The sequence below is a fragment of the Drosophila arizonae genome, chromosome 3 (genome assembly GCF_054131065.1).
Source record: "Drosophila arizonae isolate 15081-1271.41 chromosome 3, UAZ_ARI_1.0, whole genome shotgun sequence".
NCBI classification, from domain to species: Eukaryota; Metazoa; Arthropoda; class Insecta; order Diptera; family Drosophilidae; genus Drosophila; species Drosophila arizonae.
This window is the reverse complement of record NC_142923.1, coordinates 8794194-8820589: the sequence shown is the minus strand read 5'-3', so window position 1 is coordinate 8820589 and position 26396 is coordinate 8794194. Positions and strand designations below refer to the sequence as shown.

The 26396-nt window shown below is 38.0% G+C and overlaps 3 protein-coding genes and 1 long non-coding RNA gene across 12 annotated transcripts; 1 reads left to right on the top strand and 3 right to left on the bottom strand.

Moving 5' to 3' along the window:
- Window positions 1–31: 31 nt before the first annotated feature.
- TBC1D23 (TBC1 domain family member 23) lies at window positions 32–4576 on the bottom strand. Of its 2 annotated transcripts, none has more exons than XM_089463959.1 (3): window positions 4437–4576; window positions 1246–2608; window positions 32–1185 (listed from the first exon to the last, which is right to left on the bottom strand). In XM_089463959.1, exons 2-3 carry the CDS (start codon window positions 2464–2466, stop codon window positions 487–489), a joined length of 1920 nt encoding a protein of 639 aa, XP_089320085.1. In that variant the 5' UTR covers window positions 2467–2608; window positions 4437–4576; the 3' UTR covers window positions 32–486. The 2 variants fall into 2 exon arrangements, with proteins under 2 accessions (XP_089320085.1, XP_017857390.1); XM_018001901.2 differs by lacking the exon at window positions 4437–4576 and adding an exon at window positions 3083–3353.
- Window positions 3389–23272, top strand: Pino (protein pinocchio). The gene is made up of 5 exons (XM_018001915.2): window positions 3389–3602; window positions 4530–4803; window positions 19608–19677; window positions 20790–21039; window positions 21878–23272. The coding sequence occupies exons 2-5, from the start codon at window positions 4530–4532 to the stop codon at window positions 22106–22108; spliced, it is 825 nt and encodes a 274-aa protein (XP_017857404.1). The 5' UTR covers window positions 3389–3602; the 3' UTR covers window positions 22109–23272.
- LOC108610083 (uncharacterized) lies at window positions 9049–18072 on the bottom strand. 7 transcript variants are annotated; one of them, XR_016269037.1, is made up of 4 exons: window positions 16360–18072; window positions 12064–16225; window positions 10256–11623; window positions 9049–10147 (listed from the first exon to the last, which is right to left on the bottom strand). It is a non-coding gene; the product is annotated as an uncharacterized LOC108610083 (long non-coding RNA). The 7 variants fall into 7 exon arrangements; XR_016269039.1 differs by having other exon boundaries at window positions 9050–10147; window positions 12711–16225; XR_016269036.1 differs by having other exon boundaries at window positions 9050–10147; window positions 10256–16225; window positions 16360–16666; window positions 16763–18072.
- LOC108610079 (uncharacterized) lies at window positions 19610–25839 on the bottom strand. Of its 2 annotated transcripts, none has more exons than XM_018001918.2 (5): window positions 25629–25839; window positions 25255–25552; window positions 24991–25203; window positions 24754–24920; window positions 19610–21136 (listed from the first exon to the last, which is right to left on the bottom strand). In XM_018001918.2, exons 1-4 carry the CDS (start codon window positions 25785–25787, stop codon window positions 24775–24777), a joined length of 816 nt encoding a protein of 271 aa, XP_017857407.1. In that variant the 5' UTR covers window positions 25788–25839; the 3' UTR covers window positions 19610–21136; window positions 24754–24774. The 2 variants fall into 2 exon arrangements, with proteins under 2 accessions (XP_017857407.1, XP_089320100.1); XM_089463974.1 differs by lacking the exon at window positions 19610–21136 and adding an exon at window positions 22428–24648.
- Window positions 25840–26396: the final 557 nt, after the last annotated feature.

The following is a 26396-nucleotide window of genomic DNA, read 5'->3' as shown; positions in this document are numbered from 1 at the left end:
TTTTTCTTGTTGTTTTTGAATATAATACATGTTTATTTATACCTCATTTAATTGCAATAAATATTTTTTATAATCTTTACATATATTGTAAGTCTCAAGGCGTCCAAGTTAAGTGTTCTCGGGATTTCTTTGTTTCTAATTTAGTTTTTCTTTCTTATTCTTTTTGGTTGCACTTAGAATTTTAGAATCGCACTGAAAGGTCAAGGGTGAACGATCTTGCGCATTTGAAAGTGTCGTATGTTACATTTGCATTATGAATTAACAATGAAAAGGGTAGAAGAAATTATATAACAGGGTCCGATTCATTCGAATAGAAAAGCTAAGGCTACAACTTGTCGGCTAATCCAAGGAAACAATTGCCAATAAATAGATAACTAGAAAAGGTCTAAACGAATTGTATTTCTGTCTGTGTGTGTGTGTGTGTAGGGGTTACAGGGAAAACATATGCGGGTGTCCGTGTGTGTGAGGCCTGATCTATTGATTTATCTAATTTGCATTGTCAAGCACATGAACAATTTGTTTGGAGACAAGCGCCGTGGCCTCTGCGGCATTTGGTATCAGAAACCGATCCATATCGGTGATGAGCAATCCATCGCCATCGGGAAAGCCGTATTTGAATGTGATCAAATCGCGATGTCGCTTCTTGGCGGTGATCTTCACAATGCTGGCGAGTGGACGACGCACCATAATCTGTGCCTGGCCACGTCCCAGTTCGCGCAGCACCACCAAATGTGTGGGCGTTATAATCAGATGGCTATCGTACATATAGCCATTGATGTGCACATCTTGGCATTTGAACGCATTTATAATGTCCGCCGTCTTGAAATATTGATTGAGATTGACAATCTCCTTGCTAACGCCAGCGGGTTGGGGCGCATCCTTCTCAGCTGGGTCGTACGCATCCTCGTTCTCATCATCGATGCTGAAGACGGGCGCCACATTGCGATAGCGTTTGCCATTGCGCTCCTTGGCGCTAACATGGCGCTCCTGCACGGCCTGCGTTTGGCCAGCACCATTGTTGGAGGCTCCACTTGCGCCCGCACCAGAGCCATTCGAACTGGGATTAACAATGATGTCCAGCAGACGGCCTTTAACCTCGGCTGATTTCGATTTCATGGCTGCGGAGAATTTACTAAATAGGTCTGTTGATGAGGGCGTCGATGCCTTGAGCGTCGTTGGCTTGGACTGTAAATGGAAAAGGAGTGTTTAGAGTTGGAGTTGAAGAGCGACAGGGATTACACTCACTTGCTTGACATTGTGCTGCTGGCACACGAGACACTTGCTGACACTGTGATCCTCCAGGCAGTCGGCCATGTGATCCCCAAAGTAATCGTGTATGGAGGCATAGCCGCCTGTTAGTAATGACACGTAGTGTGTGTTTTTTTGCAGGAATGAAGCCACCACCATGTGCGTATATTGATCCTCCTCCACACGACCGCTGCCCATAAAGCACAAATGTTCGCCGCCCGCATTAGAATTGACTTCGATGGCCTGCTTCTGGGCGGTGAGCAGACCCTGGACGGCAGTGGCAAACGCCACCGGCTCCTGCAGCATCAGGTTGCAGTCCAGGTGAAATGCTGTTGACAAATGGCCCGCATTGTACTGTTCGGCTGGACGGCAGTCCACGAGAAAGAAACGCACGGCATCCTGCACTGGGAACTCTGTGGCCGAATTCTCGACCAGCTCGTAGACGGAGACGGGCAGGCACAATGCCTGGGATACCTTATTGGATTCCTCCTGACTGCGCGGCGTATCATTCTGTTTGCCATATAGAGCCTTCAGGTAGTCGGTCTTGAAGGACGTTGGGGTCTTAAGTGCATAGTATTGCGCGAGGGAGCAAAAATCTGATACATCGTCCACCTCCAAGGCGCACGGCATATTGACGAGAAACTTGACGATCTCCTCCTTGCTAGAGCCCTTCATGGCCATAATCTGTTCGCGTCCATTGATGAGAATGATCAAGGCCAGAAAGAAGACCATAAATGGATCTGCATTCTGGAAGTACAAATCCCACATGGCGATGATCACAGACAGACTGCTGCAGGACGCGAAGAGCGATTGAAACCACGTCAGGGAGTAGAGATCCGGTGTGATCTTCTTGGTGTCCAGCACAGTGCACAGTTCCGGATCGTGATAGAGCAACAGCAAGCGAAATACATGGAAGACATTGCCTTTGGGCTTGCAGCCTTTGGGTATATACGTATCCCGTATAGCCTCAAATAAATTGAAGGTATCCGAACGATTCAGTTTGAGGGCGCAAAGGGGCAAAAGCAGTTCGATCCAACCATTCTCTGGCTCATATTGCAAGTTGCGATTTTTGCAATAGAAAGTCATTATCGATTCCAGATCGGAGACGACCGACACTTTGTCCTCCTCATCATTGCCAATGCGGTCCACATATCGCTGACAATCCTCGCGCAATTGACTTTGAAAGGGCAAATCGTAGATCTCGTTGAAAAGCGACATTTGGTCGTTCTTATTTCTCACATCCAGACACACTTGCCAAACATCCGGACGGAGAGCTTCCGGTAGGGGCTTGCCCTGGCAAATGCTATAGATATCATTCACATTGCAGTCGTCCAGCAGCGCTGACTCCAGCTCAATTATCCTGGAAGAGATAGAGAGGGGGATAAATATGATGAATGCTCTCGCTTGTATATGACATCCTCAATGCGGGTCAAAGAGAGAATAATATTTAGATTGCTAAAGCTTTCTGCCTTTTACGAAAGAGAACTTTCGACCGATCAGTCAGCTTTTTCCCACCCACGCAGCTTGCTCTCTGTTTCTCACTGCCTCTCTCTTTCTCTCTCGCAAAGGTGAAGTAATGCGTTTGTTTGCGCTTATAATTCAACGTGTCCAATTTGGCACAGCTGTTGCTGATAACATTAAAAAGCTGACTATCTCTTTGGCTGCTGACTCAAGTGCTGGTGATTTCTTCACAAACGTTCGCTTACTCTGTCGCACGCGTTTGCATAGGCATGCCAGCAAGGCCATCGCTTAGTCCTCTTCACAAATTTCTCAAAAAAGCTATTTGACACTTTACATTTGATGCTATTTAGAACTGTTCATAGTGTTTATTTACCACATATTCTCGTCCATGGTCGTGGGTCCCACATATACAATTGCACGGCTGGAAAATTTATCTTCGATTGCGTTGGCTTTCTATCAGCTATGTCTATTGCACTCTTTCCAGTTGAGGCAATAGGCTTGAACGCATTTTAAATAGGTTCACAAATATTGAATTTCGTTAATATTTGCCAAAAATTGCTTTACTGTGTATGAGTTAATGTTTTCTTATTGGAAGTCTTATTTTTTGTGGTGGCACACCGATGACGGCCGATAAATGTCTGAGCAACAGATCAGAGGAGATGCCAACCTTTGTTTTGTCTGCCCAGTGTCACCCAGTCGCTGTGAATGTTTAAATAGGTAGTCCGCTGGCAAGATTCAAGCATAACATTTAATTTCAAATAATTTAACAATTAATGCAATTGCTGCTAATCTGTATTAATAATAAATAATTTTGAACGCACAAAACCGTTTGCTATTCAGGAAACTAATTGCTGAGCACTAGGCAGCTGGCGTATCGAGTAATTTGAAGTAAGGTAAGTTTTTGGGGTAAGTGCACCCGAGCCCACGCACACAAATCCACAGACACATGCAAAGACAAACACTAAACACACATACAGAGAGAGACGTACTGGCAAACACAATTTGCAAAAACAATAGCGTTTACGCTCATTTTGCTTTGCAGCTAATGGCACATATATTATATATATGCATATGTATATGTATATGTGCATAGAGCAGCACATTCTGATGCAGCCTTCACCTAAATAATGCATCTATTGATTTTGCATATGCATTTCTGTTGCATTGCCAAGCGGCATTACTTGCAAGATTTACGTACGCACACTACCGTGCGTGTGTGATTGTATGTGTGCATGCATGTGTTTCTGTGTATGTTTTTTGACCTCTCGAGTCAACAGCCAACAGCGAGCAACAGCTGTCCTGTCGCTCCAGTTTGGTTTCATACCTCACACCCCCCTCGACACTTTGTTCGCTTTAAGCGTTCTTTTAACAATTGCGTCTTCTTTGTCATTGCATTTGTGTCGCTGTTGCAGCCACGTGTGTCGTTTGGCATTTGCATAGCATCACGTACATATGTATGTATGTATAACCATTTTTCTTTTCAATAATACCCTATACTTGTAGAATTATTTAACGAGGCATATTGCAATTAAGCAAATTGATAAAGCATAGCGCTAAATATTTTGAGCTCATATGTGAATTCTTATCATTTGATTATACCCATTTAAAGTATCACTAAACAGGGTATATACGAAGGCAGAGTAAAGCGAATGCTCGAATAAGATATGTGTACCTAAATAAAAGAAATAACGTGCCATGAATTTTGAATATATAAAATCATTACTTACAGGGTATGCCCAAGTTAAATACTTTAAATATTGACTGTTTTGTGCTCTTTTTATAGTTCCGTTTTAATTGCGTCTTCTTTGTTTGTCACACAGATGAAACAAGGCTCTGCAACAAGTGGCACCAACAACAACAACTCGTTCGCCAACAACACCATCAACGACAACAACAACGCCGACTGTGAAGAGCAGTTGCAGCCGCCGCAGCAACTATCAAAATTAACTCATATTGTCAGCGAATGGGATGACGGCATCATATTTGATGTGGATGATCCAGACTTTTGCCCCGGCCCTTCAAACGTCGTCGTTGACAGGCTGACAACAGCCACAAATAGCTGTGTGGCAGCGTTAAGGAATCTGAGCTTGATAGGTAAATAGCAAATGATTATAAACAACTGATTAAAATTTTGTCGTTAGTAACAAGATGACATAATGAGGGAAAGTCATCTAATAATAAATCATCTTGCTTAAGCTAGATTTATGCAATTTATCTATCAAAGCCTTTAAATAACAAATCACTGTTTATAAAAGCGTATTAAGATCAATAATCCATGAAAATGTTTCTTAACAATAGATCAATTTGATTCTTGTTGAATATAAAAAGTAGGAAAATTTGTAGGATTTCGACATTTGGCATTTTGATCAATGCCATCTCATGAGAGCCGTATAGAATAAGAAATTTTGGCAGTACAATTTATAATGCTGCCTGACCTAAAAGAGCAGAATTGATAAGCGTTTCTGAGATTTTTCTTGAATTGAATAGTTTCATTGAACATTTTGGTGAATGAACAGAAATCTATATATAAACCGGTTCAGGGATGTTCAAAAGGCATTTTGTCTTTTGTTTTGTTTTTTTTTTTCTTTTTTTTTGGCACTCGTGCTAAAAATAATATTAAGTTTCAATAATATATACAACTGTTGGTAGAAACTTCTAATATGTTGGATAACATTGACTGCTAATATCGAGCAATGCAAAAGCTCTAATAATGTTGGCTATCGCAAGTCTGTAAAGGATCGATCAAAGTTTAACATGCAGAGTAGAGGCAATGTAAATGACCACTGCAACTGATATCTAAAGTGCTGTTAAGTTGAATATATGCAAACATATCTAACAGTCGCTTAACACAAATGCAATTCTGAGTAGACTGTGACAAAGCTTGCTTTGCGTAACCCATAAACCTTACCTTACTCACAAAATATGCGGTTGGCTGTTATTGTTGTTGTTTTACTGTTGGGGTTACCCTGGTATAACGTAACAGAAATAGCTATTAATAGAGAAATAGATGTACTAGATGCATTACAAAGCAAGCTTATATTTGCGCACGTTATTGGCTGATATTATTTATAGACTCTCAGGTCTAGACGAGATTCGCGAATAAATTAGCGGTACAAATATTTACGATTAATTTGCTGATAGACCTAAAGCTGGAATTTTTTAACATTGTGATGAGCGTGGCAGCTAGTTGTGTGTATAATCGTGAACAACTATATAAATATGCCTGGCTTATCAGCTGCGTGTTTTTCCAGCTTTGTTTTAATAACAGGTGCGTAGGCGTGGTTAATACATAAGTAAGATTATACTCTATATATACTGATACTTATACTTTATCCATATCGCGTCCCTGTGCTCTTTGTGCGACCCACTTGCAATTATTTTACTCACATACTTTTTGATTCCATTTTATATGGGTGAGCGGAAACTGGTGCACATTTTTATTAACATCAATTGCTAGCGATAGTGAGCTTTATCGCTCAAGTGGGTGCCACGCTATAGTATATAATGCCAAATACGCGGGGCTATCAATTTATATTAGAAACATTTCTTTCAACTTTCGATTCGCCAGTCGAAAGTTCATTTCTCATTGTTTATGTCTACTACAATAATCGATAACATATTTTATAATCGATCTTCTCTTATACCCACTGAACTTTCTCTATTTATAGATCAAATTGATTATGTGTTAGATGCAGTAATAGCTTTATCAATGTTTGTCTAGATATCCATCAAATAGTCGTAGCTATATAATCGAATGTTTTGTACAATTCTCAATCAATCATCAATTTGATGTAATTCAAGCGAGAAACTATATATCTGACTCAAATCGTAGGAAAGTTCCGCTATTCATATAAAAGTAAAGCTCTGAAATTTGATTAGAACTCAACTTTTCTATAAACAGTTGTTCATAACATATTCATCGATAAAATATGAGCTCGAAAATTGTATATAAAGTGGCTCTCAGATAATATGTTATAGTTATGCGATTATAGTAAAAACTTTATATCAGTTTTCAGCAAAATTGATTTATTGCCTGGCGGTAATAGGAAATATCAATCAGAGTCTTATCGAAGCTGATTAAAATAAAAAGTAGTTTAAACTAATATTTTCCATTGTGTGCATTTATGAATTTGTTACACATGAAATGGGTAAAAAACCTACCCACACGCACTACCCCAAGTCATCCATCAATTAAGTATGTGCACCTCTTCGATCATCATATAAAAAAAGTAAGGTAAAGAATTCGTGTGCTAATTGTTGTCTCTCTGGCTTTGGGGTTTATCAGCGATCTGATTAACCATATAAACAAAGCGTGCGGCTCGCTTATTCACACGTTTCTGTTGTCGCTGGAAATTTATGAAATTCACGCGTTTATCATGTGACTTTATGTTATTCGTAACTCTCATCGCGTTTGCTCTTCTATTTGCCTAGGGGACTACGGAATCGTGCAAACATTAATCACCTGCGCCGCAGAATTATGCGTGTTCATTTAACTCATTTTCGCTTTGTTATTTTGTTTAGCAAATTATGTTTGCGTGTGGCGCTACAAAGTCCAGTATTTTCTTTATGATAGTAGAGCGCGACACGTGCGGATCGTTTGGGAAATTTACAAAGTCGTCAATTAAGCTAAGCCCATGAAATTGTTGCGTGTCGGTGGGTTAGCTTCAAGAACTCGAAGCGTCAATGAAATTTTGCTGGAAAATTAAGCAAATTTAAGCTAATTTATTTCCCAAACACATTAGTTAAAATTGATGTATAAAACAATCAATAGCTCTAAAATTGAATCTGGCCGACTTTTTGACGTCATATAAATTTCTATAATAGCTTTATAAATATATATGGCCAGCTTTAGCTCAATATATATTATATTATATAGTTTATTTATAAGTTTTTATTTATAGGGCGTTTCTGAGTCGACTGCTCTTTTCACCTTTGCTTAGCTCATTCTTTCGCAACGCTTGCTTGCTAAAGAAAAATTGGAAAAGTCAATTATGGAAGTCATCTGCGCATATCTAAAAATAATTTTACAGCAATAAAAAATGTAGCTTAAGTAATTCTATGAGCAATATCAAAAGTAAAATCTGAGTCAAAAAGTAAATAGCCGACAAATGTTGAATGTACTCTATAAATATTTATATTTATATTGAATTTAGGTTTTTTTTTTTTTTTTTTTTTTTTTTTTTTTTTATCAGCTGGAGGCTATTTTGTTTTTTTTTTTTCTCTGCTTTTATGATTTATTTGCCTTTGGGATCGCATTTCATATGAATGGAAAAGCAACATGAGTAGCTATATCTCTATTGTAGTATGAGAATATCTAGTAAATATTATATATAAAAAAATGCGTGTGCTTAAAGATCTGGTCTGGCTTTGCTTTATAGATATGATGAGCTTATGGCAGCAGTTCCTTATAACCCAAAAGCCTTGCATTATATTATCTAACACTTCCCGGTATTTCACTGTACAAGTTTTTCCCTATTAGTTGGAAAAAAAATTCTCTCGCTTCTGTGATTTACGCTTCCCAGGTAATTCGCAATGTAATTACCTTATCGTTGTAATTAGACAACCTTATCTTTCATGATGATCATGATAATTATTTGCATCTTATCTTCGCACTTCCATTAATGAATCACAGCGCAAGCCCAGACAGGCACACACACACACACGCCCTAATAGTCACTCTTATATCATCGAACTGTCTGGCTGTCTGTCTGACTGGTTGTTGTTTACTCAAAGATCCACCAGACATTGACCTGCTCCCACATGCCCCACCTCACCTCGCAAGTCCTCGCTCTGGAAGCGCTTTCAGTTTATTGCCGTCTCGATTAACATTCGCAAAAAAGTGCTCAGAATGCACTTGGAACTAAAGGTTTTGCTCCCATGGGGCCTCAGTCCGGGGCCGCCATGCAAGTTTGCTTACATAAACGTTGCGCTTTTATGCAATTGCTTATTAAAACGACAAACGTAATGACAAATTTTGTTTGCAAAGTTTATATGGTATGTATGTATGTATGTGGGTATGTATAAAAGCGTTTTCAATTTCGCACTGTGCCAATGCCTGTCAAAGCTTTAGCCAGCCATCCCCCCACGGCCCACCTTCGAACTGTTGCCTTTTGCTTGATTTTGCATATGAGAAATCGTTCCGCTGTTTTTACGGTTCCCATGCTCATTATAGACAAAAACCAAATTGTATGCCACGCGCAGACTATTTATACCCTAGAATAAGAAACAGAAGGAATATGCTTACCTTTGGGCAGCTTATATATAAAATATTAAACATAGCTTGAATCGATTCAACTTAATTTATACTTTATTAAATTATTTAAAGAACAAACCACAAATAATTCTTGATAAAGTTGTGTTTGGTATGCATGGAAAGGTTTATTATACTTATTTATATAATAATTATTATTATATTATAATATCTTATTATAATTAGAAAATTCTGGATAAATCTGCAATTTACATTTCTTTATTGTTTATTTGTTTGACATTTTCATTAATAAATACTCAAAATAAATATTTAAAATGTGAAAATTAAATGCTAATTACGAAATTATTTCTCACTTTTCAACTTATTTACTTTAAAAATTATCGAAGATCCATGACAAAATAATAAATTTAATTTGCATTTGATAAACACATAAGTTGTTTATGCTAAATATGTTTATGCACTGTCAGTTTTTGCTCGATCATTTCAATAATAAATTATTTAAATACTTAAGTTGAATTAGCACGTAACCGTTATATAGCTATGCATAATGGGAACTTTTCCAGTTTTTCCATGACACATTGAATTTTATTACTGCTATTTGCCTTATTTGTTAAGGTTAACGAGTCGAAGTCGTCAGTGCTTGAATTTGTTGTGAATTATATGAGTAAATTATGTGTTAATTGAATTTTTTTCCATAGTTGAGCTGTACCTTGTATTATTACTTTCGCTTGAATAATATAGAAAGTATAATGAATATAGGTGTTATTTGCAATTACATCATCATATTGGGTATACTTGATCTATATAAGAAATATGTTTCTTAGACTATATGCAGATTAAGGTAAAGGCAACTTGAATGGTGTACTTAGGCAGTTAACATTAAGTTTATAACTGTGTAGAGTCTATAATATACCCATACCATACATATGTGAGAAATATTTTCATTTAATGGGTATCTACTGAGTCGCTTAGCATAGTTTAGTTTATTTTTTGCTGTTATGGGTATTTTTGCTTATTTTTTGGTTTATTTGAAATGTTGTCGACATCAACACAACATCAGCTCATGCGACACGCCGATGAGGGGGCGGGGTCGATCAGACATGCGACGCGCCCAACGCCTCAGCCTTAGTCTGGCTGACAATATTGTGGTTGTTGTAGCTGTTTTATTAATTTTTGTTTTTTGAGCTGCTGATAAGATGTCATGTCCACGCGTCTCCTCAAATTGCGCTGTGGGTAGGTCCACAAAAAAAAAAAAAAAAAATATATATATATATATATATATATATATATATATAGTATATATAAAAATATATATAAAATAAAAAAATAAAAAACCTGAGAAAATGCAATTTGATGATAGAGTTTGACCTTTTTGCCGCCAGTGTCTGTGTGTGTGTGTGTCATGCTATAGTATGGCATAAAGTGCTATGATCCGTAGTGCTAGATGGCGCCAGCTATATGCATATAAGGCCGGCCTCTAACCAATTCGTTTGGTTATAACCTCAACAGCGCGTCAAGTAACCAGAGAGAGCCGTTACTTGAGCCACTGTAAAGCAACGTCGGTGGTTGGTGGTGCTGCCCCCTAATGCCACCGTGACGAGTGTCAATGGAACGTGCGCCAATGTGGTTCACTTGAGAGCCGAGTCGAGTTGCGTCGAACCGAGCCTACACGCCCCACCCGGCCCCGCTTCGCCCGCCGGCTACCTACCTCTCTTGGCATTCACATGAGCTCAGGGCTGGAGCGTATTTCAAGGGGCTGGCTGGGTCATTCAACAACGCATTCTTTACTACATAGGTATCACTATAGAGTACAGTAGAATGCGCAATTGACGAACAATTGAATGAATGTTCTAGTAACAATGTATATATCTATGTGCGCTTTAGGCTCGGGCTTTCCACCTTGATTGTTGGCTTTAGCTAGCTTTCACTGTATATGCTATGCTCTGGTTGTATGTATTGATTTCCATTTAAATTGCGCTTCATTCATTCATTGCAGCTCTTCATTGTTTTATCAATTTACAATTTTAGCACACACACACAGACACACACGTAGCCATACACTCATACATGCACACACAGTCTGGCAGCAGTTAGGTCGGTCGTACGACGAATAAAGAGAAAAGACTACGGCATCATATTTAGTAGCAATCGGTTGAAACTGGAAACTTAACTCATCGCAACTCAGCGTGTAGATCTCTCAGTCTCTATGTGTATGTACGTGTGTGTGTGTGTGTGTGTGTGTGATGGGCGTGTGTGTGCATTCTACAAACGATTCGTGCGACGCAAATCTAACACGAATGCCAGAGCAGCAGATAGATGCTCATAATGATGATGTTTGATGACGACGTTCGTCAGTTAAAGAGCATAAAAGAATGTCGACTAAATAGTCGGTCAGATCACTTGAGCTGTCAGGGATTCGCCATACACACACACACATCTATATACATATAAGTATGTTTAAATATGTGGCTAAGGCCAGCACGAGCTAGCCTTAAGCCCTGCTTAGTTAAACCAATCCGGACTTAGCAAAACTTGTCACGTGTAATTAGCAAGAATTGTCGTCAATTTGCATAAAATAATGAAGTGTGAAGCCAGACTAAACTGTTAATTGCACTGTTTACCCAATTTCGACTTCAAGATATTAAACTGCATCATTAGTTTAAGAGGTATAGCACGAGATAACGGCGTGATATGCAGTGTACACTGAAAAATATTAAAAAACAATATTGAAGTAGATTTAAAATGTGAAAATATGGCTTACAATCACAGTCTAGCCTGACTATAGCCTTAAGTCCAGAGTGTATGATGTAGAATTATCAAGTTTTTTACCTAAGAACCAAATTGTCGACTTAAAATATTAGATGATCTGATGGTCAGATGTTAAATATATCAACCCTGGAGTAAGATAGAACTGAATGTGTGTTTAATTTTCTAGATTCTGAAATCCAGTTGATATAAGTATAACCAGTGAATGTTATGCGGAAATTAAGAGTTATTCCCTTAAAACTGAATTGCTGATCTATAATATTGTTATTCAAATTGAATTCGTAGCACTTCTAAAAATATGCCATGGGGTGTATCTTAATGGGAGCCCTATTCTAGTTTCGTCTAGGTATTGCTTTACTATTCGATTGCGCACTTACCGATGCAAATGCGGTTCAGATAATAGGAAATATATGTATATGAGTGGACTTTACAATGTTCAATGTTCGCGTGTGGGGCAATTCCTATATGAAATACAATACTCAAAGTACAAATATTAAGACTACTGCAATCTGTTCAGCATATACATATATATGTATATATAGGTATACTGTGACGCCAGCTATGGCCCAGGAGTGTATTTATAAAATTTTCTGCGTATATGTGGGGTTAACAATGAATACATCTGCTATATATAAACATGATTTGGTGTGAACTGTGCGCTCCCACTACATAATGGATCTATTGTATCATATATAATGCCGTGAATTGAGTTTATCATATGTTAACTAAGTATCACATGACTACTTAAAAGCATTACTCAGATCGCATCTTCCGAATAGATGTTTCTAGAAATATGATGCAAAACTTTTCCAGAATTTCAAATATATAGCTGATTAGGCTTACATCAAAATTGAATTAAAAACTATCATCTGAGCAAAGAATTTGTTATTTTCTTATCAGTTTTCAGTTTTAGAGTTGTTTTTGTTGCTCTTTCTTAGTATAGGCGAGATAAAGGCATAATTGATTTCGGCAATGTACAAAGAGTTCGTATAACTCTTCCCTGAATACTAAATAGCTTACTCACCGAAGTTTGTATTGTGTTTAGCGCTAAATGCCAGCTGACATGCCCCCACTTTATCGCCAAGCCATAAACGATCGATTACGATAAGGCCTTGGCCTATGTAATTTATCAATATCTAATAACATTGCAATTTTAATAGCCAGTGTTTTCGAAATAGGGTTGCAATTGTAAATATAATTATATTGATTGGTTTTACAGTTGTATTGGCTTTTTTGATTTTACTCTAAGTATGCGTTGTTGTTTCTTTACCAGCATCAAGATATTACGCAAACATGGCTTAAATTTACAAGTTATTACAGCTTTAACATTTCAACTCATTTTACACCTAGCTGTTGTTGAGGCTGACGTGGCTTTCATGGTTGTTGGCAGTTGCCCTAAACGTGTTTACAGTAAACCTATATTTTTACATAAGCAGACGAACCGCTCTTAGGTCGGCTAACATACTGTTAACGAACTGTACTGCTAAGTATGTAGTAGCTGTACTGTAACAGTCCAACAGCTATTAACTCGTCTCTTCCATGTTAACGTTATGTTGATGCGCCGAAACGTTATTTCCCCTATATTTTAAAACTAGTTCTTCTAGTTGAATCTGACTTTAATTGCCTAATCCATTTTTCCCATTCTTACACAATTACTTATTTTATGTAGATCATTTTATCCATGAGAGCATGCAAATTTCTACAGAACAGCTAATGCAAAAATTCTGAGTACAGCGGCTGATCATAGTTCAAGGTTGTGGAATTTTCACTTCAAATACGCCCTCCCGCTCGATCGGTCATATATAATTCGCACACTTCTAATTGGCATTGTCAACAGCAGCGCTCGCAGTGAATTTCCCATGCTTCTATCAGCTCGTGAATTAATAGCTAATTTTTTATTTCCCCCTTTATACACCTTTTTCGGTTTTCTACTTCGTTCAATTTGAAATCGTCTAGATTTGTGCATATATATTGAGTCGTAATACACTTAAACTAACTACACTTAGTTATATTTTTTCCTCCATTAATTAAGTAAATAATTGCTGGAACTTTTGTTTGCTCACGTCCAACAATGAGGGAAGCCGCAAAATATGTTAATACACACACACACACACTTAGACACTTACCATGGAGAATATAAAATAAAACTCGTTTAGATTTGCGTTGAACTCATTAGCATTTGATTGGAGCCCCATTAATTTGGAATTTCTCAGTTGAGTATTAATAACTAAAATATATGCGTATTTTAGAGTTCCTCGTAATTTGTGAATCATTCATTCATCAGTGATCAAAACAAACTGCATCTGTATCTGTAAATGTATCTGTATCTGTATCTGTGCCTTCTATATGCATTGCTTTCATTTCTTTTTGGGGGTGTACTGTTATTGTCTTTGCTTTTCCTGTTTCTGCTTCTTCTGTTCTGTTTTTGCGCATTGACGTCAACATTTTTGTTTTTGTTTTGCGGGCACATCTGATCGCAGCTTTTAACCATACCATGTCACACCACCCCATACCATACACCATACAGATCCATCCATTCAATGCATATGTATTTATTTATTTACACAAATCGCATAACTATTGACAGCCACTTGCAAGGAGCAGCTTTGTTTGCATAGCTGCGTCTCAAAGAAACAAAAAAAAAGAAAAAAAATCGAGTTGCCTCAACTGACTGCAGAGCTAAAGAGGAAGCGCATGTCTTCAAGCAGCACTTGTTCGTCTACGCGTATATCGTAACATCAGATAGTATCTGTTACCGTTTAGCGTGTGCTCACATCTACAAATTTTGACGAGGGCTGCTTGAAGCGTATGCATGTGCAGTAATGCAAGTGAGAAAGGGAGAATGGGTTAAATACTTTGGCGAAGAAATGTGATGGAAGTGCAATAGAGACGAAATATTCTAGAGAAGTTGAGCTAGATCATATATGTATATGTTATAAGTATATGTATATGTTTTACAACAAGTACTTTGTAGTTATGAAAGTGAAATATGCGATGAAAAACTTCTAGAGATAAGATTTGATGAATGCATATATATATATATACATATATGAAATGTTCTTGAGGAAACCGCAACCTTTATAAATATTTAAAGAGTAGATGCATATGAAAGTGGAATAAGGTTGAAATATTTATGCGAATAAGTTGTAGGTTTTAAAGTCGATTTGTTTACAAAGTTGCTCTGCGGTATATATCATTTCTATCTATCATACATACATATGTCCAAAATGATATTCAGTCATTTCACTAATTGCACGAGCGACTAATGACAGCTGAATTGCTATACAATTTAAAGATAAAACTAATTAGAGAACTTTCTAGCAATTTATGATAATTATATGAATTCGGAAATATCAGTTCGATAATTATTCTATATATAACAAATATAGGAAATTCCAAATGAATATGTAATCTTTTATTTTTGGAAATAAACATTATTTCAAAGAAACCTACTTAGGGCAGTAGAAAGAGCTTCACTGTATAGCTTATTTAAATTTTGAATTTTGAAATACATGTATAATACGTATTTATATATTTTATTTATTTTTTCTTACATTATCATATAAATCTCCCAAAATTCCCTTAAGCAATTACATACAGTGCTCTCAGGGCTATAACCTCTACAGCTACTGCTTGAGCTACCTGGGCATATACAACCATATACATACGTGCATCTGCATTGTATTGTAGTCATATATATCTGCATTTGTATATACTCATCTGCATTGTATATGTATGTATGTAAATATTTCTGTATCTCAAACAGGTAACTCAAATATGTGCCAACAAATAACGAACGTAGCTGAACACTTAATAACTTTTTAAAAGGTTTGCAATATGTTGTTTAAATATTATTTGTTATATGTATATGAATAATAACTATGTATGTGTGTATATACATATGTATATTGCTGAGGATTTTGTCCATGGGTTATTGGTTCATATTAATATCGTTCACATTTGTTGACTGACGCAATCTTTTGAGCGTCGCGGAGAGGTGTTTTTCAAGTAATTGCAGCGCGACCTTCTGCGATGACAATGGTTTTCTATCCCTCGCGTAACCCCGTTGAAACAAAATAATAAATAAATTTAATATTTATAAATAATATCAACAAATGAATAAATCTGCCCCCAACAATGTGAAACTGCGTCGCATGCAAAAGTTGAATGTCAGTCAAAAAGAAAAGAAAAGAAAACACGTTGCCTTAGGAATATGGAAAAGAGGGAGAGAATGATCATGCTGATGATGATTATTAATGGTAATGATCGTCATGAACACATTTTCTAGCCTTTCTAAATAAACATCAATTGTTTATAATATAAATACAAATTTGTGTGCCTGTGTGTGCGTGTGTGTGTGTGTTTGGTTCTGTTTATAGTTTTATAGTTGGGACGTTGACGTTGGCGTTGCTGCTGAATTGCATTATATTTGTCGAGGGCCACTTTTAAGTTGATCTTCTATCTGCTGGCTGCTCCGTTTTTTTTTTTCGTAGACCCCAGCGAAATTTGAGCTGCGACTCGACGCGCGACTCATGTAGACTGTAAAAAAAAAAAAAAAAAAAAAAATGTAAAAAAAGCAATTCCTATTAATTTGCGAATATTTTGTTGCTGGTTTTTAGCACATGTGACGGGTGGCAATTTCCATTCGCCTCTGCTCCATATACATAACTTACATTTCGACTTTGATACCTCTGCAGTTTACAGTTGTTTTATATTTCATGCTACGGCCACAGCTGCCGCCACGCGTCGATAAGATTATGTGGGTGTAGTTGTTTGATTTATTTTTGTGTTTTAGATAAGCATTTGCACGGGATAATCGGTTCCCGTGAAGCCATAAAACGCGGGTCGCGCTTATTTGTGAAGTACCTGTTCGATTGAGCATATTGTTTTTTTTTTTTTTTTTTTTTTTTGGCTATCTGGCTATCGCTGGTTGTCTATCTGTTCCGTTTGTCCTCTCCCTGTCCGTGGACTCTTGTCTACCTGTCACAAATGGCAAATATTATTTGTTATTCAAATGAAATTCTGTCTGTGCTGACGCTAGTTGCTCCGGACGGTATTTTTTCTTGTCCAAATTACCTACGTCAACAACCCCTCGAGTTTACATTTAGTCAATGTATTAGACTTGTTCCACGCGGCGTATACGTATTGACGAGCATTGGTATTGGCAACGCACGTGAATGTGTGTGCGTATGTGTATTTGTGTGTGTGTGAGTCTGTGGGTTTTTTTAATATTTGTTGTTTTTGTTGCCTTGTGGTTTGACCGTTAAACGAGCGATCGCACACATGCTCTCTCCCTCTCTTTCTGTCTAGGTCTCTCATTCGGCTGTTTCTTATCGTGCTCTCATTCGCTACTCTCTATCTCTATCTCTCTCTCTCTGGCTCTCGCTTTCTGGAACAGTTGTTTTGTTTTGGCTATTTATCGCCATCTTCGCCTGTTGCCAACTACATAAATACACACACTTGCAGCATCAATTTGGCCAGCATCTGCTGAGTCGGTCTTGATTATTTATTTAGTTTTGTCTTGTTTCGTTTTGGCATTAACTTTGATTTACCCTATGCCACGCTGTTCTGCGTTTCGCACTTTGTATATATTCTCTTGCTCTCTCTCTCTCTCGCCCTCGCTCTCTCTCTCTCTCTCGATGTATGGTGCGCATTTTCAAATTTCAGGCTGACAAGTTCGTTAGCTTTGCTTTGTCATGCCACACACGCACACATACACACACACACACACACACACACACACACACACAGACACAGAACCGCGTACACTCGCTCTCTCGCATTCACACACGCGCACTCAGCAACAGCGCTCGCCTGCAATATCACTGTGCTCACTTTTGCTGCTCGTTCGCTCGCTCTCTCGCTCGCACACATCCGCTCAGTTTGCTATAAAAGGCCATCGCAGTCAGCGACTTCATTTCAGTTATATTTGTGTTGTCGAGCATGCCACTTGGTCTTTAGGCTTTTGTTGAACTACTACAACTACAGCAAGTTCAAAAATCAAAGAGGAATACAAACATATTTCATATACAAAGCCCAACTATAAAAGTGAGCTGCAGCTACTGTCACAACATTTTATTGATATACACATATTAAAGCAAAGCTAATTTTTGTGCGAAATTCGTGTGTTTAACTGTTGCGAAGCGCGTGTGAAAAGTTAAACAATAAAAGAAAATATCAAAAACTTTAATTGCAATTTTGTTGTATGAAAAACAATTTCATTGTTGTCGCTTACGCAAGGCCAACCAAACTTACAATACAGCTGGCAAACCCCAATTTGGATTATTAATAGCGCCTAATTAATATTTTGCGCCGTTAGCAATCAGATATTCTGTAAAAGCAGCTAACAGCAATAGCAACAACAACAACAACAACAACAACAGCAACAAATTGTAAGTATTTCCGTGCCCAAAATAAACTCAACAGCTCAGACACACACACACACACACTCGCTCACATAGATACAGACAAGACTTGCATTCTGTGCTACATATGAATGTATTTGTGTGTGTGTGTATGCCCTTCTATAAATAAATCACATCAAATTTAATTAAATGCAACTAGTTGTGAGTTGTTGCAGGCAGCCGCATTGCATGCCAAGTCTATATATAAACAAACATATATATACATATAGATATATATCTATATAGATATCTAGTGTTCGTGTGCAAAACGAGAAATGGAGTTTGCATTTTACAGTTGTTCGGAAAACTTCATTAAATATGCACTTGCATATATCTATATATATATATAAATGTATATGTATGAATGCATTCACTTAACATAGCATTAACATAACGTTTACATTTACATTTACATTTGCCAACTTGTTGCAGTCTTTCTGCGACATTTACCACGTACCGTTAATTTGATTACACTTTATGCGCGCTGTAGGTCTCATATGATCAACTAAATATAGAAACAATAACATAAATACGATAAACAAAAATAAACTGAGAATATTTATTTTGTTTGTTTTTGTTTTTGCTTTTTTTTTTATGATCAGCCAGACAACCAGCCAAGTCATGTGCTGTCGCTGTGTGTCAAAAATAAAAATTTTGCAATGCTGCCAAAATCAGCATGATTTGCACCGCGCTCGCCCCGCATCCCGCCGTTAAGGTCCTCTAATGACAGACACGATGCTCGTGCCGACATTAAATGAGCTATAAATACAACAGTGCATTATACAAGCACACATACAGATATACACATATACATCTCAATACATATATATACGTATCAGTTGATATGGTCTGTCACAGCAATTTAGCTGGAAACGTAAAAGTTTCAGTTTGGCACAAATTAAGACTTCACTTTAATTGTCTCAGCCAAAGTTAAATGAATGTTTACAGTGTATAATAAGTATAGCAATTTGATATGACGCATCAACAATATCCAAGCCAAGCTGTAATTTATTGTGTATGGCCTTTAAGCTCAACCGGATTTTTATCGCCTTTTAGTATAAAATTAATATTGCAGAGTGACATTAAATGTATATAAATTGACCATCAAGCTGGGAAATGTGTGAAGAGCAAGTGGATGTGGGTACAGTTGTGCCTGTAGCTGGTATCAGTGCAAAATATATATGTATGTGTACAATGTATATGTATGTATATATGTACATAAACATTTTTGACATTTAAGTGTTTTATAATACCCACACACAGACACACACACGCACACACGCACACACACTAGTTTGATCATTAAAAGCTACACAACACTAACAGCAGCTGCACAACTAGCTCGTTTACCTTCGTGCGTTTGTTTACCTGTATTTTTGTCGTACTCGTTTTGCCCCTGACATATGCCATCAAAGGGGGGGCACTTCCCCCCGGACTGAAGTGAACTTTTATATATATCTGCGTTTAATTATGTCTTTTTTTTAATGTTTTTCCTCATTTCTGGTTTTTCATTGCAGTGCCAGCAGCAACAATGTCGAGTGCCAGCGTACATGCTCCCCAAATTGCCGACATTTGCAGTCCGCTCTCGTAAGTAAAAGCTATGAAGATATATGGTCAAATGATATGTATAAAGATTAGCCACAGATACACCGATAGACACACAGATATGTGTACATAGACACAGACATATACAAATGAAATGTATCTATCTATGGCCAGATTGCTCATACGCCTTGTGATTCACAGCTGAATTTAGCTGGAAGCGCCATTTCCGTTTTTATGGAATGACAACTGAATAGCACGCGTACTGTCCCCTCTCCCCGGCCCCCTTTGGCCCATACGCCACGCTTTGATCGTTTCAATGTGCGAAATTTCGGTGAGCTTAATCAACAAAGCCAGGGCCAGTTAGTGGGAATTGAGACTCCGACTGTGACTGTTGTTTAGCAGTGACTGGTTAACAGTGACTCTGAACAGTGACTGTCCAATGGCCATGTTAATGCCGCCTGGCCCATTCATAATTCTAGCAATCTAATCAGACCGACCTGTGGGTGCAGAGTACAACAACATTCAAAAAATGTCGCATAGCTGCATTAGCTTATAGTCTGATGTCTGATACATTATCTTAAGCTCTCGCTACCATACGCTCACTCTCTCGTTCTCTCTCTCTCTCTCTGTTTATCTTGTGCTCTCTTGGGCTAACAATAAACGCTGGCGACAATGCGGCGCTCACATGATCGAGCGAAAGCTGCCGTCTATCATTGTTGTTGCTGTTGCTGTTGTCTGACGTTGGTACAGTCCCGAAACGCCAGCGTCGCCGTCGTCGCTGCCATCTCGCCATCACGCTGCTCATTATCATAATCACGCCAGCAGCGGCAGCGGCAACAGCGACTGCGACGCACGCCGTTCCCCAATGTCCGCCCACCAAGCAAGGTCATGGCCTGGTACGCCTGCCTGCCTTTCGCTACTGCAGGTGCGCTTCGAGGTTGAGATGAGGCCTAAGAAATCATGAAGCACAGAAATAAGGAAATGAAACCTTACTTATGGCATAGCAGAATATTTATTTATTCAAATATATAAATTCAATATAGTTAAAATTTATAGAGCTAGCAATAATCCACTGGCCATTTATTGTCAAGCCGCTCCTGTTTCCATGCCAACAGTAGCTAATCTGTTCTCTCTCTCTTTGTTATCTTTTCTAGTCATCACAGCTTGGGTCTATCTGCCTCGCTGCCTGATTTGGTTGGCAGCCCATTGGAGATCAACATGGACAGCGTGCTGACCATTGAGGAGCTGCGCCAACATTTGGGCTCGTGCTTTACATGCGGCGTCTCCTGGACCGATGATCATGTCTCGCTCGATTGCAGCGAATGTGGCGGCTATAGCCTGGAGCGTCCCTGCCCTCTGTGCGATGGCCAGTGTGGTGTGCAATGGAAGCGTGACTTTGCCATGGTGAGTTGCTTGGTGCGGCTGCAGCCCTGAGAGCAGTGTTGCCAGGTTTTGAGACATAAAAATAGCAAAATCGTCTCTAAAAAATAGCTGAAAATAGCTAAACAAATTTTAAAATAGCTTACAAAATTGCTGAGAAACCTTTATGCATTATGCATTTACTTTAAATTTTATTTTTAAATGTTATTTAATAATGTTACAATTTGGTCCACATCCAAATCATCATCAGAATTATATTTTTGATTAACTGGAATCATGTTTAAATGAAATCATGGAAAATGTTTAAATTTTTTGCCCAAAGACGCCAATCGCAGTTTTATGTTTTTTTTTTTTTTTTTTGTCGCGGCATGCATTTTAATATCGTGCAATTTGGCAAAAACACTGCATTTGCAGTATATACAATACGCCCGCCTGTTGTCCGACTCATCCTCCTTAATCCAATTCTTAAATTCGGTGATTGTTTTCCAGGAATCACGAAATTTCTGCTTATATTTTTTATCCATCACATACAATTAATGCCAAGAAGCGCGCCAAGAAGAACTAGCGATGGTGTAAATTCACAACTGATGTTATAAGTACGATAAAGTCGTGGTGGTAGTATCGCGCAGATCATTACGTACAATTTGGGACTTAATCGAAAAATGTTTTTTTTTTTGCTTTAAATTCTAAAATCAAATTCAAAATATTCGTTTGTAAAATAGCTAAATTTATAGCTAATAGCATTTTCAAAATTTTCATAGCATTTAGGGTTCAAAAATAGCTAAAAATGCTATTAAATAGCTAATCTGGCAACACTGCCTGAGAGTTCAATGACTAAATTCTCGGTTCTTTGCTTTTACAGTCGCATGCATGCAGCAAAGCACGTTGGGTCGGCGTCTGTCTGAGTTTTCCGGAAGCAATGGCCGCCGCTGTGCAACAGCTGCCCGTGGCAAATAATGTGGCACCAACAACGGCCACATCGTGTGCTGCTGCCGCAGCGAATCAGCTGCGTCTCGCCCAGGAGTTGTGCTCGCGCCTGGAGCAACTGTCGACCGCATCGTCATCGGCGCCCAACAAAATGACGCGTCTCTGAAGCGTTCGCCGTGGACGTGATACAGTACAGTGTTCCTTTTCAAAAAGTGTTGGCGCCACCTAAACTACAAGCACACGCACAAGCACAAGCATCATCAGTCATTTGCCATCATGGCCACATGCCACATGCCACACAACATGAGCCAACAAAACAAACAAACATAAAGTCCACACCACATTTATTATTTTATTGCTGCATTGGAGAGAGCCGTTGTCATGGAGGAGAATCTCTCTCTCCCACTCTCACTTCATATTTAAATTAAGTGCTTAAATTAACTAAGCTTTTTATTAGCTCTTAGTTTTTTCTTTTTTTTATTGAATTCTTCTTCTGCTGGAAACATTTTATTGTTGTGCACGCGTTGAGTTTTAGCGAGAATTAATGTAGCTTGTGTTGAATTAGCGTTAAGCAGTTAATTAATTATTTGTCTACACTGTACACACACGCACACACACACACACTCTATACTTAACTTAAAGAAGAAGAGACTACATTTAGCTTGAACTTAAGTCCAGTTTAAGCGCCTTGCTGCGCAGTGATAAAGGTGATATTAGCCAGAGAAAATGTTTAACGCAAAATATTCGTAAACAAATAGTGAATTTAATAACTGTAGACAAATGGAAAGTCCAACGATCTTAAATAATTGTTAATATTTTTAGTTTTTATTGTTGGTTTAACGAATCGCCAAATTTATGTGCACAAATCAAAAAAGAATTAAAAATCTATAACAAAAATCGTTGGAAATATTGCAAAAAAAAATTGAACAAGAATCTTCCATAGTAAGTCTAATGCTCAATACACACAGATACACAGAAATCAGCAAAGAAATCAATGCAGAAATCAACACAAAGAATAATACGCTAAAAAGAGAAGAGAAGAGAAGAAAAAAGAAAAACAATTGGGAAAGTAAGCATTACTCAAAAGAAAGTTGAAGATTTTCTGTGAAAATCCATATGACATATAATAATATATATATAAATATACCTAGAAGTTTATACCTTATATATACAACCTATACATATACATACATATATATATATTACTATAGTTACATAAAGTATATACACATATATATTATATATATTTTTAATGTAGAGATATCTTTTGTAAAAGACAAAAGCATATTTTTAAAATTCAAAAATATATTCAAAAAATACAAAAATCAAATGTAAATTGTTATAAATTTTTATTGAAGGGGGCGCGTTCCATATAAGCTATATGCACACACGTACTGCTATGGAAAGCAGAGATTAACAAACGCTCGACCTTATCAGCACATCTGATAGTGTTTCTATGGTGCGACCTGCCTTTGAAGGTTAAATGAAATGACTTAACTAAACGGTTTTAGACATGCAATTATTCAAATATATGGTATATATAGATTTGGGTTTTTTAAAGTACACACGTTGCTTATTGCTCATAAATTGTGGAGCTGCCCTGTATATAGCATTGCCGTTGCTATAACGGCATTTCACATGCACATATATTTTGTTAACTACCTTGTACCACATTCACTTCCTTGTCGCTGCTGCCTACAGGTTTGTCAACTGTAAATTTAGCACACTCACACACACACTCATAAAGTGAACGCTAAAAGTTTACACCAGACGGTGTAGCCTTTTTACAGTTTCATTTTTAGTATACACACACATAAATCTGAAATGCTGTATGGGCACCTAATTTAGCGGAAAATGCCAAAGGTGTGCAAAATATATACATATGTATAAAATCAAATTTATGTGAATATTTATATATCGCTTAATGCATTGAAAAAGTAATAATTACAGGCAATTGATGGGCAGAGTTTTTGAATGAATATAACTATGAATTGTTTGTATAAAGCGAAATGAGTTTAGTTCTATAAAAAAAAAAAAAGAATTAAAAATAATTATTCATATTTTTAATTCCCTACTTAATCGTAACCTAAGCCATTAAGAATAATGTTAGCTTCGGGATATAATACAACAAAAATATTTCTATTATCTTGTTAGCAATTTTTTTTTACTCTTTTTTTGTATAGTATTATTGAATTGTTTTAGTTTTATTTTAAAAATTAAAGTCAAAAAGTACATATATACATATGTACATATAATAAGTATTATGCCTTACTGTTAAACAAGTTCTTCCCGTCTGAGGGGATTTTTTTCGAACCTAATGTGAAAGTTTTGTTTTATTTAAATCACCTGTGACAAAGCTGACTGCAGTTATATAAATATAAATATTACTAATTTTGTTAATATAACAAATAGGCTACAGTATTAATATTTATTATACATCGTTTTTCGGCAATTTTCCACATCTACAAATGCATCCAAATGATATTCATGTTTATACTAAGCTCTGCAATTTTGTAAGTTAAAAAAAGAAGCCTAATCTACTCCTATATCATTCTAGTGAATGGTTTATTCGTAAAGTATATTCATTAAGCTGTTTGCCCATTGAGCATTATCAATTAGAATTTCTCGTTTTATTTGAAATTTCCTGCGAGATAAGTTAAGACTAAGCTAAGCTAATTTACAATATGGATTTAGTTTTGAAGAGGTCTGATGACAGGCGCCACATGTAACGGGAAATCAATAGGCTATGGGTAATTCCTGCATATATCTAGGGTATCGGGCAGTCAAATACAAGGCACAACTTTCGCTTACCTGTTTTTTTCGTATTTTGTCTCAAAACGAATTCACCTGGGATGACTTCAGGCAGCAGCAGAGACAGAGGCTGCGACTGCGAGTGCGGCAGCTGCGGCGTCGCTGCTGTTTATACCAGGCGGGCGGTGAATTGAGGAAGGCCAGGTTCACATCAGCTGCTGCTGCGGCTGTTTGTGTAGAGAGTTAAGCTGGCTTATAGCGGCCGTATTCAGTTCAGTTCACAATGCATTTACTCACAGCTGTGTGGCAGTTGCTCGTACAGGTCTGCTTCGTTTCCTGTCTCTGGACTGGGCAGATGCGGCTTCAGCTCGTCGAGCAGCTCGTTCAATTCCTGGGCATCCTTGCTGATGCTGCACAGCTCCTCCTGCTGGAAGTCCGGATTGATTTGCTTGCACAACAGGATCTGGCTGATGACGTTGCCCAGATTCGAGGGCGCCGTACGAGCGGGTGCTGAAATAGGAATTGAGTAGCAGAACTTCTATGTAGAGACTCCCAATTTACCATAGTAATCCGTCATATCATATGGCACCAGCTGTATGAGGCGATGACTCCTGAGCAGCTCGTGGCGGAATTGCTGCGTCAGCTGATAGAGCAGCGACAGATTCAAGTTTCCGCTCGCATTGCCCCGACAGTGTTTGGGCTGCGGCGTGATCAGATGTGCCGTGTGCTTGCACGCATCCACGCAGCTGCGGCGCAAGCGTCGAATTTTGTCGCGCAGCTCCGGGGAGTCCCGTGATTGACCTATAAAGATGAGTAGCTCACGAAATTGGGCCACATAACAATTGATTTCCATGATGAGCTAAGAGCATATAAAGAGAGACACAGAGAGAAATAAGCTGACGCATTTGTGACTCCCTTAATTGCATAAGTTTCACCTTTTGCGGATCGCGCGTGGGCAGCAGCAGCTGCGGCAAGTAGATGGACAAGCGATGCGCTATGATGGTCGAGTTTCGAATAGCCAACGCTGTGCTGCTGGTCACGCCGCCGATGGCGGGCAGCTTCTCGTCGTAGTCCAGGCCACCAATGTTGGCCATGCTTGGATGCTGACTGCAGCTGCGGTCTGCGGCTCTGTGGCTTCTGACCAGGCATTTCTGCACCGCTCGAAAGTATGCTATAAAAAGTACAAGAGCATGTGCAGCTGTATGTGTGCGAGTGTTTGGGTGTGTGTTTGTGCTGCTGTCTTATGCAAGCAAATTGCGGGCTGTCTCATTACCTTGTGTCAACAAGCCACGGCTGCTAAACAACAACAAAAAAACCAGAAACAGGTATGAATTTTTCCCATGATTGGCTATTGAGATACGCTGTAACTACTCGATGGTGACTTGGTTGAAGATCAGCAGAAAAGCCGAAGTCAGATTTTCAAATTTTTCATTTTATTATTTTAAATTGTGATAAAGTATCAAGTATGCCCTAGTTAATACAAAAAATAGGGTATATTAATTTTAGTAATTTTCTGACCATTTAATAAAAAATATTGTTTGCTTTATGTTGTTTCCCCCTTATTAAATTATATAAAACCTAAATACCATCATCTCCCAATTTAGATTATTTTACAGGGTATTTAAATCGCGTCCCCGTAAGTTGACATTTGCCAAGTTGTGTTGCATGTTGCAAGCATACGAAGCTTCTAATGAAACCATAAT